Genomic DNA, 15,416 nt, shown 5'->3' with positions numbered 1-15,416 from the left:
AGTTGTCCTTCATTCAGTACCTACTAGCAGCTAGAAATCAGTCATGGATGTAGCCCAATAGGCTTGGAAAAATAACACCAATTTGATATATGCCAAAAAAGTGTTACTTCAAGCAATGTACTAGATAATATAGTAAATGCTACTTGCGTTCTTAGGGCCAGAAAAAAAGGCAGCGTTATGGCCAACCATTCTTAATAGTCTCCTGATTTAGCCAGTCAAAATCTCTATAAACAACTTATGGCTATTAGTCTTGCAGCTTGTTGGTGATAAAAAAGGAGGAGCATATCAAACATCAAGACAGTCATCGCCTGAAGTAACTTGAAATCATTCATGAAAATTTGATCCAATAGTTGATATCTAGTTTATCTTGCACTTTTGATGTCTGTTGGTACACTTCAACCTGATGCAACTGTTAGTTTTGCTTCTTACATTCCTGGAGAGGATTTAAGTTTTCTAAACACAATCTGATTTTTATTGCAGAACTTGTCCTATTTTCTGATGTTCTAATTAGTAAAGATGTTCGAGGGTTGAAGAGATAGCTTTCTGTACTAGACTTGATGTTATCATTATAATGCTTTATTGTTTATGTACCTGATCATGCCAATTCTTTAACCGAGTTCATTATAGAACATTGATAGTTGCTGCGAAATAGAGGCCAAAACCAAATACCATGAATGGATTGGAGACCCTACTTCATCAAAACCAACTTATCAAGATGCATCTTGGAAGGACTTTGGCACATCCATAAATGCCATTTTCTTTGGTTTTGCTGCAACGGCAATCTTAGTTTCTATGTTCCTCACCATCGCAGTATTTGAACATTTATCAAACCTAGAGCCTCCTTCGGTCTTAAAATGATTCCCAAGGATCCTTGGAGTCAAGCCAGTCACAGGCTCAGAACCATTCACTTGGATAGTTTCGGAATTCACCAGCTGCAAGTTTACTTGCAATGATTATACTTTATAAATAGATTCACAATGCTTGTTGAGCCTTGTAGATGGATTCTGTGCAGCCTTACTTTCTTATTGTCTATTTAATATTTGGAGCCTTGTACATGGATTCTACAGGCTTACTTTCTTATTCTCTATTTAATCTTTGCAAACTTTGAGCAGTTACTGAGGTTTAAGAAACAATATATAGCTAGAGTATCCTGGTGATGGCAGGAAGGAACTTCATACCAGTGCGATTACTCGGTGTTAATGGCTGGGCAGTAATATCTTACCTATGTAGCTCAACCCATACCTCTTCCTTGCCCAACCCCCACGCCCCCATGATCGTAATCATGCCTTCAGCTCTCCATGGTCCTACAAATATAGTGATTCTATGCAGTCATGCGCGAGAGAGGATTGGAAAAAAAATTCATGTTCAACGGAAACTGTTTTATACAAGACTCGTCGTCTCGGTTCTGAACTCCGTACCAGTGCTACACTAACATAGCGTCAGTACAATACGAAGTTTTTGTGGCATACCGAATGTTGGTACGCCATCCATAGCAGGTACCGGTACCAAATCAGTATGGTACAATAGCCCGTATCGTTCGATTTGGGCCGGTACGGCATACTATGGTTTTATATATTAAAAATTGTATAGAGCCAAAAATTCTGAAAATTAACAATTATCCATTGAACTTACCTATAATTTTTTCTATAAGAAATTTCCAGTACATCCATCCATATATGGGTTCCATTTCTGGGACCGTTTTAACCTAAGGAATGATATTTTTGAGCTTCCTGCTCCTTCAGTTCCAAAAGCTTGCACGCTATGTGTTCATAGATCAACAGATCTATCATCAATATATACGATATTCATAGAACTCTGACGTGTTATGAATGCCATCAGATCTCAATCCGGACATAGCCAGGCAACTCAGCTCTAGAGCCGGTTGCAGGTTACAAGCCATGGATCTGGTTAGTTTGCAACTCTTGGTAACATAGCCCTAGCAGGAATATAGTAGATGATAAGACCCTTTACATAAATCTCAGGAATTTATTTCTCGTCTTCATTTGTGGCACGGTTGCTCATGTTGTTTATGTTCACGATCTGGAATTGTGTAAGCCTTTTGGTGCCTTGTCTATGGAAAAAGGTAATGCTGATTTCTGAGAATTGTAACCAAGGAGAGCACAAATGGGTCCTTAATGGTTCATACAAGTGACAACCCTAATCCAACTCACAGAACAAATAGTCCACAGTCTGAAATCACCTCTCTGATTACCTGACTAAGGAGTCAATGGAATTGTACCTGCAAGACCACGATGAAATGAAATGGCTTTTCGCTCATTCTTTGCAGTCCCCCCGAAAGCATGGAGTATCTCATGCTTCACCTATCAACCTCCCTACAAAAGATCTTGGTTCAAAGTTTCACTGCCTTCTAAACAAACTCGAACCTCAATAATAGCTTTGCTCCTAAGAAAGGAGTGATTTTTCCAACATAAAACCCCACCCGTTTTATCAGGAGCACCAACTTCATGCTCGCCGTGCATATCATAAGTCAGCAGATACAACTATATTTTAATAGTGTACTTTGTGTTGCGTGTAACCAAATTTCGTTGTCAAACCAGTGTTATTTGCAGTAAAGAAAATCAGCAGAGACATTTGCATTAAGAGCAATACAATTTGTATATTCTCCACCGACGGAGACAATTGGAATCTGTAGGGACTAGGGATATGCAACCACAAAACTCCAGCATGGTTGCACATAACCTCATGGAAGAGCTGTTGGATGGCAGTCACAACATCAAATAATACAAATAGACCACCCATCCATGATCTGCAGCAAGACCGCAAAGGTCTGCTACAGCCATTCTTATATCACACTTTTCACTTCTTATAAGCAGTTCTTTACTTCGTCAACCCCCCAAAAGATCATTCTAACGCCATTGACGGCATTAATGAAATGCCTTGCTAAAGTTTTTCCTTTATTCTCCACTTGAGGCGGTTTCTCCTCTGAAGTAGCCGTGTAGCCGCAGGGACTGATCACTTCAACTTGCTGCTATCCACAATACAATTAACTTGTTGATCAGGGGGCAAACAGCACCTGTGTCACCTAAATGCAGGTGGTCTAGTTTAACAAAAACATAGACAGAAAATTGGACCCATTTGGAGAAGCAAGAAACGGTTTATGATGGTCTACAGTTGACAAACACATGAAATAATCAGAACATTACCAGACAACTTGTCTGACGAGGACTGGTATGAAAGTTTTCCTCTAGCAAAGTTTTCTATGAAAAATAGGGAACCGATGAAACTTTTCCAATTATCATCATTGTTCCGCTTGGAAGTTTCTTTTTCCTACCACAGGGGAAAATCAGACTATTTCACTTCTTCAGTTTGGTTGTGTTGTCCGCATTCAGCTCTTGAAGATTCAGCAAGAGATCACTGGAATTCAAGAACACTCGGTTGGACGAATTTGCAATTGTATGAGCTATTTCCCTTGCAGCCTCAATCTGCCGTAAGGCAACAAATGCAGGGTTACTTGCGATAGCTTGACCTATAAGCTGGGCACTCTTGGCCTCACCCTGTCAGTAAGAGAAAGACAAATGATTATAATTCTGACTGCTGTCATCAACATATTTCCCATTGCATGTGATTTGAGGGGCCATAACTATCGAAAGAAAATTACAAAAAACTGATAAAACAAAAGCTCATTTTCAAATGGCCAGAAAGGATTGGTGAAAATTGTCTAAAATGACAATTTGAGGCCCACCACGGGGCACGATAAATAGGGCCTTGACTAAAGCATAAGCGACCTCTTGATGGGTTGTGGGGAAGGGCAGAGAGCGTAGGCTAAGTTTCGTATTCCATGGATAACCATCTTGATGCAATCATGTGCATGCACGGTAAACATGCCAGCATGACCATGGTTCATTCCTACAAGAACTATAAGGAACCACCTGAATAAATGTGCAATTTTACTGACCTGTGCTCTGATAACAGCACTTCTTTTGTCTTGCTCTGCTTTTTCAACAATGAACTTAGCACGCTCAGCGTCTTGTGCAGCCACCTGTTTAGCTTCAATCGCATGAGTAAATTCCTTCCCAAAACTCAGGGTCGTAATGGACACATCATCCAGCGCAATATTGAAGTTTCGGGCCCTCTCTGTCAATATCTTCCGTATCTCCCTACTTACAGCCTGCAACACAATCACATTTAACAATTTCTCTGCATGAGTTTCGTGCTTATTTTCTGAAGTACAATGCAAAACACAACAGAACATGGGCAATAATATCTAAAAGATTTTTGCCCGAGAACACCTCTCTTTGTGTGATCAGCTGGCTGGCATTGTATTGTGCTACCACAGCCTTCAGAGTTTCATGAATAATTGAAGGCAGAACCCTCTCATTATAGTTCTCCCCAATTGTTCGATAGATTGTTGGTAGCTGGTCTGGTAGGGGTCTTGTAAGAACCCGAAGCCCGATCTTCACCTAAGAAAATATAAAAGATTCAAATTTATCATGGCAGACATTGATGAAGATAAGGAAATGCAAATTGACCATGGTAGAGTCTTGCAGTGGAAGAGTCAAATATGCAGCCACATAAGAAAATGGCAGCACACAACTTAAGTGATTACTAAAACTGCAATATACAAATCAAGACAGACTTGGGCAAGCTCAACTCTCTTTAGGTTAGATCACTAGACACTGCCATCATTGATTCTAACAACATGCAAAAACAGTAAGCTTATCTAATAGAAAATGGTAAAGTCTAGAGTCAATAAAAGGTGACAATCTTAACAAATTAAAAAGAATAGAAGTAACAGGAGAAAAAAACAAAACCACAAACCTTATACATGTCATGCACTCATGATGAAAGTACAAATTGGAGATAACTACCTAGCACAATAAAGTAATTTAAACTGCTTCCTTTTCACTTCTAACACTAGGTTCTCTTTTGTGAAAAGTATAAATAGTAATTTCTATTAGGTTATGCAAGGAATCACATTGTTGTCTTTTTAGCCACTTGTAGCACATTTGATGTGATATATTATGAAAAGTTTGTGCTTAAATCTGATCTTGTCAGCATGATAAGACATCTTTTACGTGCTGGATTAAAAGCAGGCTCCTTGCTCAATTTTTGGATAATAAATAAAACCTACATGCTTTGTTTTCAAGAATCTACTAAGCTAACATCGCTAGCAACAGCATTTTTCAGTGTTATGGACCAGATACACTGTAATGGATGGTTTATGTAATAAATCATGCATTTACATCAATAAACTCATAAAGTTCATGAGAGGGACTTTGTATTGCAACCGTATATATCGTGCTATTGCTCCTATTAGATTCATGATATAGTTGCAATCTCCAATTGCTTCCCATCGCATAGTTATTGATGATACACATCAAGTGGGGCAGACCAGGGCACAAGAGGTCTTTGGCTGAGCATGTGTTAATCCCTTGCCCATTCCCAGCCTGGCCCATGTGTGAGCTGACATTTTCAACCAATCCTGGACCTGGGTGCTTGAATGCCGATGCGTTAGATTTTGTTTCTTAGTCTCAATATTTGGCTACCAAGAAATTTGGGATTCATTTTCCACCTTAGGATCAAATTGGCAAAGCTGGCAAACAAATTAATGTTGACACAGCTTTAGCTCTTAAATCACAAGTAGTAGAAAAGATTAATGATGAATAAGGCATATAAGTGAATTAAAAAGAATACTGTTAGTATTTCGTAAAGACATGCATACGAAATTGGAGTATTTATTTATTGATGCCCATGAAAAACAAATAATAAGAAAACAGGTCAAAAAATACTGCAAGTAATGATAACAATCTCCTGCGAACCACTTCTCAGATGGCTACTGACGATTATTGGTTAACAAATTTGACTTTTTGGGTCAAGATCAAGCTAACCATTTATGAAGAATCAAGTGAATCCACATGGACACTTGCCTTAAAGGGGAAAGTGTGCTTGAGCTAATCCTCATAATTAAGCCATTTAAATATACTAAAAGATCACCTTTAAAATTTACACCAAGCCAATTTCAATGCACACCACTACCTACACATTCCGAAGCCTGTAAAGGATAAGTAAGAACATCCACAACACAGTTCCAATGCAAACAATGCAGCCCTGGGCTGTCACAAGAGCAACGGTCAATATAAAGCATTTTATTGTAGGCAATACTAGTAGCAAAACCCATTAGATGATCCAAGTCTGACATATCATCTAATATATACAATGTGAAAGCCTCAAATTCCAGCCACGCAAGGCTGGTCTCTGAAGCCTTCTGCATTATACATGTAGTTTCGCAAAGTTCCCGCTGATCATCCTCTCTCTACAAGTGCAGCTTATTTCTTCCTCCTCTATCTCTCAAGGGAATCATGACAATCCATCAAATCATCTAACAAGCATTTCAAGTCCTTCTACTTTCACCTTGTAGGTTGACATGATATCACATTATTGAACGATACAGGTCAAGAAAAAGTAATGCATTATTGCTTGATGTAATTATTTTTCTGACTTGCGTTTTAGCTACGAAAGAAGAAAAACAGCCTTTGAGGAGATATATTTCTCATTTAATTTGAAGCTAATAGTGAAGTATAGAAATCATCCATGTGGGGTACAAATCTGAGATATATTTCACCATAACCTCCCACAATTTTTTACAATAAAAATATTACAATTTTTCCTAACGGTAGAATTGTCAAATTGTTCCTGTAACACATTACATGAAAAGAGATAGAAACTAACAGCTGACAATGTCGAATACATGTTGACCACAGATTAAGAATAAACTTAGTATATACTCCCCAACTTCTTGTCGTAAAAGTAAATTAAATAACTGAAAAACATACCATTTGAAGATCACGACTCCCAGAAGTACTCTCCACAAGATGGGGGCGAGCACGAACATCGTAAATGATAGGCCTCTCAAACCAGGGGATCATCAAATGGGTTCCCTCAGGATAAACCTGCATTAGAAGCTATATGTTAGGTTATGAAGGTTCCATACTGACATGTAAAATACAAATACATAAATATGGTTCAAAAGATGTACAGCTGGAAAGTATACTCCAATTTCCTTACTTATTGATAAATCTTGATACTGTTCAAGTTAGATACATCCCAAACAGTTCTCCCTATATATATACACACATATACACATACATATATACATATATATGTACATATATACATACATATGTACATATATATATATATATACATACATATACACACACACATATACATATATATATATATATATATATATATATCTATACACACACACACACACACACACATATATATATATATATATATATATATATATATTGTATGTATATATGTGTGTGTGTGTGTAAAATTTAAAATGGAAGAGCTATCATCTCCCTATAGTGTATGCAATTATCCCAATCTCATCTATTCGTTTGCTTCTCCCCTTTTCCTCTCATAGTCCCAAATCCCACATTGACAATTTTGAAGTCACATGACAACCAAATGGCAGGTTTATTTTTGCACTTCATTCCACTTTTCAACTATTCAGGAAAATCTATTTATTCCTCCTCACTACCACACATTACTGGAATCCCCTTTGTGGCACACATGCAGATATTAGTACATGTAAAATTTAGAAGAATGAGGAACAAAAGAATGGATCAGTGATCATAAAAATCAACATGATAAAAATTTAAAGACAAGAAAGGAGACAGGCTTAAAGAGATTTGAGTCTATTTTCTGTCAAAGCTTGATATCAATAGGCCCCAAAATAGTCATCAACAAAGAGATATGAGTATCACATTAGACGAGGCCTAAGAAAAACACTAGCAACATAATAGTATCTATTTGCAAGATCAATGCAGCTATATTACCTATGATTACCTATGGGTCCTCATTCCTAGTGCTATCTCGAACTCTTTTTTTAATGCTTTTTGGAGTGCTTATACTCTATCACTCGGCCAAAACATGACATGGAATGACAGTCAGCTCTTCAAACCATGGTTCACAATCTCCGTGCCGGACCTGTACTGGTACCATCTTGGTATAATATCAGTATACCTGATAAGGGCGTTGGTTCGACATACCGATACTTGGAATGCCTCAAATATTGCATACCAATTTGGTATTGGTATGGTATAGTAAGTCCAACATGTACCAGCACGGCATACCATGCTTCAAACAAAGTTAGCTAAACTTGCATCATCTTCAAGTGCGGATACATAAAATAAATATGAAGTGCCTTCTTAAAATACCATATTACTGTCAATAATTCATAGTACCATACATACAAATACAAAGATCCCTCGTAATTCACGCATTTGATAAAATACCCACACCTCTCACAATATAGTATAATGTATGTTTAGCACTATCAACTAGTCAGCTTACATGGATAAGTGTTCTAGAGTCTTTTGTTTTTTTGATGTACCACTTGGAATTCCTATGTAGTTGGCATCTATGTCAAGTGACCTAGGATTGTTTGCCTTCACACCATATGAGAATTCATGGTCTGTCGTACCGGTGCATATCGGCCGGTACGTACCGGTCCGGCCTCGGATCGATACCGGATTAGCGTGGAATTGCAAGATCAATGCAGCTATATTACCTATGATTACCTATGGGTCCTCATTCCCAGTGCTACCTCGAACTCTTTTTTTACATGCTTTTTGGAGCGCTAATACTCACTCGGCCAAAATATGACATGGAATGACAGTAAGCTCTTCAAACCATGGTTCACAATCTCCGTGCCGGACCCGTACTGGTACCATCTTGGTATGGTATCAGTATACCTGATACGGGCGTTGGTCCGACACTTGGAATGCCTCCCATATTGCATACCAATTTGGTATTGGTATGGTATAGTAAGTCTAGCATGCACCAGTACGACATACCATGCTTCAAACAAAGTTAGCTAAACTTGCATCATCTTCAAGGGCGGATACATAAAATAAGATATGAAGTGCCTTCTTAAAATACCATATTACTGTCAATAATTCATAGTACCATACATACAAATACAAAGATCCCTCGTAATTCACGCATTTGATAAAATACCCACACCTCTCACAATATAGTATAGTGTATGTTTAACACTATCAGCTAGTCAGCTTACATAGATGTCCTAGAGTCCTTTGTTTTTTTGATGTACCACTTGGAATTCCTATGTAGTTGGCATCTATGCCAAGTGACCTAGGATTGCTTGCCTTCACACCATGTGAAAATTCATGATCTGCCGTACCGATGCATATCGGCAGGTACGTACCGGTCTGGCCTCGGACCGGTACCGGATCAGCGTGTAATTGCAAGATCAATGCACCTATACTACCTATGATTACCTATGGGTCCTCATTCCCAGTGCTACCTCGAACTCTTTTTTTATGCTTTTTGGAGTGCTAATACTCTATCACTCGGCCAAAACATGACATGAAATGACAGTAAGCTCTTCAAACCATGGTTCACAATCTCCGTGCAGGACCCGTACTGGTACCATCTTGGTATAGTATCAGTATACCTGATACGGGCGTTGTTCGACATACCGATACTTGGAATGCCTCCCATATTGCATACCAATTTGGTATTGGTATGGTATAGTAAGTCTAGCATGCACCAGTACGGCATACCATGCTTCAAACAAAGTTAGCTAAACTTGCATCATCTTCAAGTGCAGATACATAAAATAAGATATGAAGTGCCTTCTTAAAATACCATACTACTGTCAATAATTCATAGTACCATACATACAAATACAAAGATCCCTCGTAATTCACGCATTTGATAAAATACCTACACCTCTCACAATATAGCATAATATATGTTTAGCACTATCAGCTAGTCAGTTTACATAGATGTCCTAGAGTCTTTTGTTTTTTTGATGTACCACTTGGAATTCCTATGTAGTTGGCATCTATGCCAAGTGACCTAGGATTGCTTGTCTTCACACCATGTGAGAATTCATGGTCTGCCGTACCGGTGCATATCGGCCGGTACGTACCGGTCCGGCCTCGGACCGGTACCGGATCAGCGTAGAATTGCAAGATCAATGCAGCTATATTACCTATGATTACCTATGGGTCCTCATTCCTAGTGCTACCTCAAACTCTTTTTTTCATGCTTTTTGGAGTGTGCTAATACTCTATCACTCGGCCAAAATATGACATGGAATGACAGTAAGCTCTTCAAACTATGGTTCACAATCTCCGTGTCGGACCCGTACTGATACCATCTTGGTATAGTATCAGTATACCTGATACGGGCGTTGGTTCGACATACCGATACTTGGAATGCCTCCCATATTGCATACCAATTTGGTATTGGTATGGTATAGTAAATCTAGCATGCACCAGTACGGCATACCATACTTCAAACAAAGTTAGCTAAACTTGCATCATCTTCAAGTGCGAATACATAAAATAAGATATGAAGTGCCTTCTTAAAATACCATATTACTGTCAATAATTCATAGTACCATACATACAAATACAAAAATCCCTCGTAATTCACGCATTTGATAAAATACCCACACCTCTCACAATATAGTATAATACTACAATGTATGTTTAGCACTATCAGCTAGTCAGCTTACATAGATGTCCTAGAGTCTTTTGTTTTTTTGATGTACCACTTGGAATTCCTATGTAGTTGGCATCTATGTCAAGTGACCTAGGATTGTTTGCCTTCACACCATATGAGAATTCATGGTCTGTCGTACCGGTGCATATCGGCCGGTACGTACCGGTCCGGCCTCGGATCAGTACCGGATTAGCGTGGAATTGCAAGATCAATACAGCTATATTACCTATGATTACCTATGGGTCCTCATTCCCAGTGCTACCTTGAACTCTTTTTTATATGCTTTTTGGAGCGCTAATACTCACTCGGCCAAAATATGACATGGAATGACAGTAAGCTCTTCAAACCATGGTTCACAATCTCCGTGCCGGACCCGTACTGGTACCATCTTGGTATGGTATCAGTATACCTGATACGGGCGTTGGTCCGACACTTGGAATGCCTCCCATATTGCATACCAATTTGGTATTGGTATGGTATAGTAAGTCTAGCATGCACCAGTACGACATACCACGCTTCAAACAAAGTTAGCTAAACTTGCATCATCTTCAAGTGCGGATACATAAAATAAGATATGAAGTGCCTTCTTAAAATACCATATTACTGTCAATAATTCATAGTACCATACATACAAATACAAAGATCCCTCGTAATTCACGCATTTGATAAAATACCCACACCTCTCACAATATAGTATAGTGTATGTTTAACACTATCAGCTAGTCAGCTTACATAGATGTCCTAGAGTCTTTTGTTTTTTTGATGTACCACTTGGAATTCCTATGTAGTTGGCATCTATGCCAAGTGACCTAGGATTGCTTGCCTTCACACCATGTGAAAATTCATGATCTGCCGTACCGATGCATATCGGCCAGTACGTACCGGTCTGGCCTCGGACCGGTACCGGATCAGCGTGTAATTGCAAGATCAATGCACCTATACTACCTATGATTACCTATGGGTCCTCATTCCCAGTGCTACCTCGAACTCTTTTTTTATGCTTTTTGGAGTGCTAATACTCTATCACTCGGCCAAAACATGACATGGAATGACAGTAAGCTCTTCAAACCATGGTTCACAATCTCCGTGCAGGACCCGTACTAGTACCATCTTGGTATAGTATCAGTATACCTGATACGGGCGTTGTTCGACATACCGATACTTGGAATGCCTCCCATATTGCATACCAATTTGGTATTGATATGGTATAGTAAGTCTAGCATGCACCAGTACGGCATACCATGCTTCAAACAAAGTTAGCTAAACTTGCATCATCTTCAAGTGCAGATACATAAAATAAGATATGAAGTGCCTTCTTAAAATACCATATTACTGTCAATAATTCATAGTACCATACATACAAATACAAAGATCCCTCGTAATTCACGCATTTGATAAAATACCTACACCTCTCACAATATAGCATAATATATGTTTAGCACTACCAGCTAGTCAGTTTACATAGATGTCCTAGAGTCTTTTGTTTTTTTGATGTACCACTTGGAATTCCTATGTAGTTGGCATCTATGCCAAGTGACCTAGGATTGCTTGTCTTCACACCATGTGAGAATTCATGGTCTGCCGTACCGGTGCATATCGGCCGGTACGTATCGGTCCGGCCTCGGACCGGTACCGGATCAGCGTAGAATTGCAAGATCAATGCAGCTATATTACCTATGATTACCTATGGGTCCTCATTCCTAGTGCTACCTCAAACTCTTTTTTTCATGCTTTTTGGAGTGTGCTAATACTCTATCACTCGGCCAAAACATGACATGGAATGACAGTAAGCTCTTCAAACCATGGTTCACAATCTCCGTGCCGGACCCGTACTGATACCATCTTGGTATAGTATCAATATACCTGATACGGGCGTTGGTTCGACATACCGATACTTGGAATGCCTCCCATATTGCATACCAATTTGGTATTGGTATGGTATAGTAAATCTAGCATGCACCAGTACGGCATACCATACTTCAAACAAAGTTAGCTAAACTTGCATCATCTTCAAGTGCGGATACATAAAATAAGATATGAAGTGCCTTCTTAAAATACCATATTACTGTCAATAATTCATAGTACCATACATACAAATACAAAAATCCCTCGTAATTCACGCATTTGATAAAATACCCACACCTCTCACAATATAGTATAATACTACAATGTATGTTTAGCACTATCAGCTAGTCAGCTTACATAGATGTCCTAGAGTCTTTTGTTTTTTTTGATGTACCACTTGGAATTCCTATGTAGTTGGCATCTATGCCAAGTGACCTAGGATTGCTTGCCTTCACACTATTTGAGAATTCATGGTCTGCCGTACCAGTGCATATCGGCCGGTACTGGATCAGCGTGGAATCCGGTACTGGTAGCTTATCGTTGGAGAACCAGTACGGGACCGGTACATACCAGTATGGGATCAGCATGGATCAACATTGAATCCGGAACCGGTACGAGACCTATCCGGGCCACCACCGATACGCCAACCGGTACTGGTACAGCGGACCTTGTATGAGATAGATAATTTTAATGTGCCCTTCAAGATCAAGTGAAAACAAGGGTGAGATTATAGATAGTTTACAACAAAATTCTATCCAACCAAAAACAGTTTCACCAGCCTTTGTCAAGGAGGCACCATCCATATCCACATTCAAAAGATTCCGCTAAAAGTTAGAAAGGAAAAAGACAGCTTTTACCTGAAAAATTTAGGCCATAATTGCTTCCTAAAGGACACTCCACAGAACCTCATTACTGGAATTTTGAGAACCAAAAGTTATTCACAAATAAATACAAGTAACACTTTCAAATTTACTTCTAGCAACAGTTTCAACATAGAAAAGATGCATTGAAGCCAATTCACTAAGCAAGGACTAGGAACCAAACATCATGAGAAATATCACATGTCTGCAGATCCATGCTATAGTATAGCTTTAAGAGTGGAGATCAGATAATAATACCAACTCTCCAATAAACTCATAATTCATCACCCTTGTTTTATTCCCCTCTTCATAAATTTCTTTGAGATGCAAGATATGAAGATAATGAAAATTGTTTGCTGCCATTTGAGACCAACAACCGACAATTCCTTCTGCATATACCGAGAGTCAGTACCTCTGAATCCATGGACCTTGTTTTGCATCAAAGGTGATTCATAATCCACATTGGTGAAATATGCACTAATCAGGGAAAGAATAGGGGAACATAAACTTCACCTCCCATAAAAACTATGCGCATCCAACATCTCAACATGGTAAATCTTTTTTCCTTTAACAATATTTGCTTCAAAAGATATATTTATCACTTTTAATCATTACCATAAGTATCATCTTCAAATCTTAGATATAAGTACATTGCTTTTGTATTTTAGGAATGACATCAAAATCGTAAAACTTCAACCACATATAAATATAATTTTAGCTTCCTATAATATGCTGTGTCCTTGGTATATAGAAGATCAAGATTTTGTCAATTCATCACTTAATATTAATTTTAGCTTCCTATAATACGCTGTGTCCTTGGCATCTAGAAGATCAAGATTTTGTCAATTCATCATTTAATATTCATCATGGATCAGTTTAATGCCTGATGCATTTATTCTTTTCGACACATAATAAAGTTCACATTATTAACTTCAGATAAAAATTTTGGAGAGATGACCATACTAAATATCATCAAATTTCACATATTATTATGGATTCCTACAATGTTCAAGAAAACAAAATTGACTCTTGATTTGGCAGTTCCAACTTCCAAGAAGCTTGATATGGCCACACACATACACCTTATAACTCCCTAGAATTAGTGTAGGTTCCAAAACCCACTTCAACCCTCCACAGTCCAAGGGAATTGTGCATAACAATCGAAAAAAAACAATCCAATCTATTGCTTGCACGCTGCATGGTAGAACATCAGTGATGGTTCTCTAGGCCCCCAAACAAAGGGTTCTTCAAGTAAACTAAACTACAAAATTTCGTGGTTAATGCAGCAAAAGCACATTCAGCCCCCATACTTTAACTGGACCCCCAAAACTCACAACACGAATCTGAAAAAAATAATTCGGGGTCAAAAACCAAGCATGTGATGTAACACACAAAATAATCCAATAACAACAGATCCGCCTATGCCATCATACAATTTATATTTACTGAAACAGTTATACAAAAGGAAATGGAAACAAGAACATTTGAAAGACGAAAAAGATAGAGGAGGAAATAACAGATACAGCCTGAACGAACTTCTTCAAGCATTAAATAGTCATAAACTACAAAAGAAACCAAATACCTGTGGAAAACACTGGTAACCAATAACCACCAAATATTAGTAAGTTTGGACTGAAAAAAAGAAATCTCATTATCTCTTTTCCAATCTAATTTTTAGACCTTTTCCTTGATGCCTTGGATGCGATTGAACACGATAGCTCGGTGGCCACCCTCGACGTTGTAGAGGCTATTGAGAGCGCCGTAGACGGCGGCGCCGCCGAAGAGCGCCACCTTGAGCAGCGTCCCCGCCCCCGGGCCGGGACTCGGCACCTTAACATTCTTAAAATTCATCGCCACCTCTGTCTCGGTCTCTCTCCTTTTCCCCTTCTCTCCTCCTCAAAACCCCTAAACCCTAGAGAGAAAAGAGAGCAAAGCCCGCCACAGTTCGCATCAAAATGGAGGTCGAAATCTCTCCGAATAGAAGGAAGAGGACGACGGATTCTTACCGCGCGGTGAGGCGAACTTGCGGCGGAGGACTTTGGGCCTCCCTCAAGGTGTCTTCTATTCTAGGGTTTTTTTTGGGGGGGAGGGTTGAACGGGAGAAGGCGCCGCTTTCTCTCGCCCCTTCCCCCCACCTCTTATGCTTTCTGTTTACGTGATGACCAGCCTTGGGAAGGAGGGGAGCCATGTGATCAATGATGG

At 39.0% G+C, this 15,416-nt stretch overlaps 1 protein-coding gene and 1 pseudogene across 2 annotated transcripts; one reads left to right on the top strand and one right to left on the bottom strand.

The window, feature by feature from the left end:
* Positions 1-378: 378 nt before the first annotated feature.
* On the top strand, positions 379-1,405 carry LOC148700615 (uncharacterized; annotated as a pseudogene).
* A 1,158-nt stretch (positions 1,406-2,563) lies between these two features.
* LOC103717159 (prohibitin-1, mitochondrial-like) lies at positions 2,564-15,384 on the bottom strand. 2 transcript variants are annotated; one of them, XR_015971081.2, is made up of 7 exons: positions 15,221-15,371; positions 14,895-15,126; positions 6,795-6,911; positions 4,251-4,421; positions 3,917-4,129; positions 3,165-3,515; positions 2,564-3,043 (listed from the first exon to the last, which is right to left on the bottom strand). XR_015971081.2 is itself a non-coding variant. In XM_008805443.5 (6 exons), the coding sequence occupies exons 2-6, from the start codon at positions 15,063-15,065 to the stop codon at positions 3,315-3,317; spliced, it is 873 nt and encodes a 290-aa protein (XP_008803665.1). In that variant the 5' UTR covers positions 15,066-15,126; positions 15,221-15,384; the 3' UTR covers positions 3,096-3,314. The 2 variants fall into 2 exon arrangements, 1 of the variants encoding a protein (XP_008803665.1); XM_008805443.5 differs by lacking the exon at positions 2,564-3,043 and having other exon boundaries at positions 3,096-3,515; positions 15,221-15,384.
* Positions 15,385-15,416: the final 32 nt, after the last annotated feature.

The sequence above is a fragment of the Phoenix dactylifera genome, chromosome 11 (genome assembly GCF_051530095.1).
Source record: "Phoenix dactylifera cultivar Ajwa chromosome 11, Ajwa_hap1_PhDact_Kaust_v1.1, whole genome shotgun sequence".
Taxonomy (NCBI): Eukaryota; Viridiplantae; Streptophyta; class Magnoliopsida; order Arecales; family Arecaceae; genus Phoenix; species Phoenix dactylifera.
Note: the sequence above shows the minus strand (reverse complement) of the source record. Positions and strands in the feature narration are given on the sequence as shown.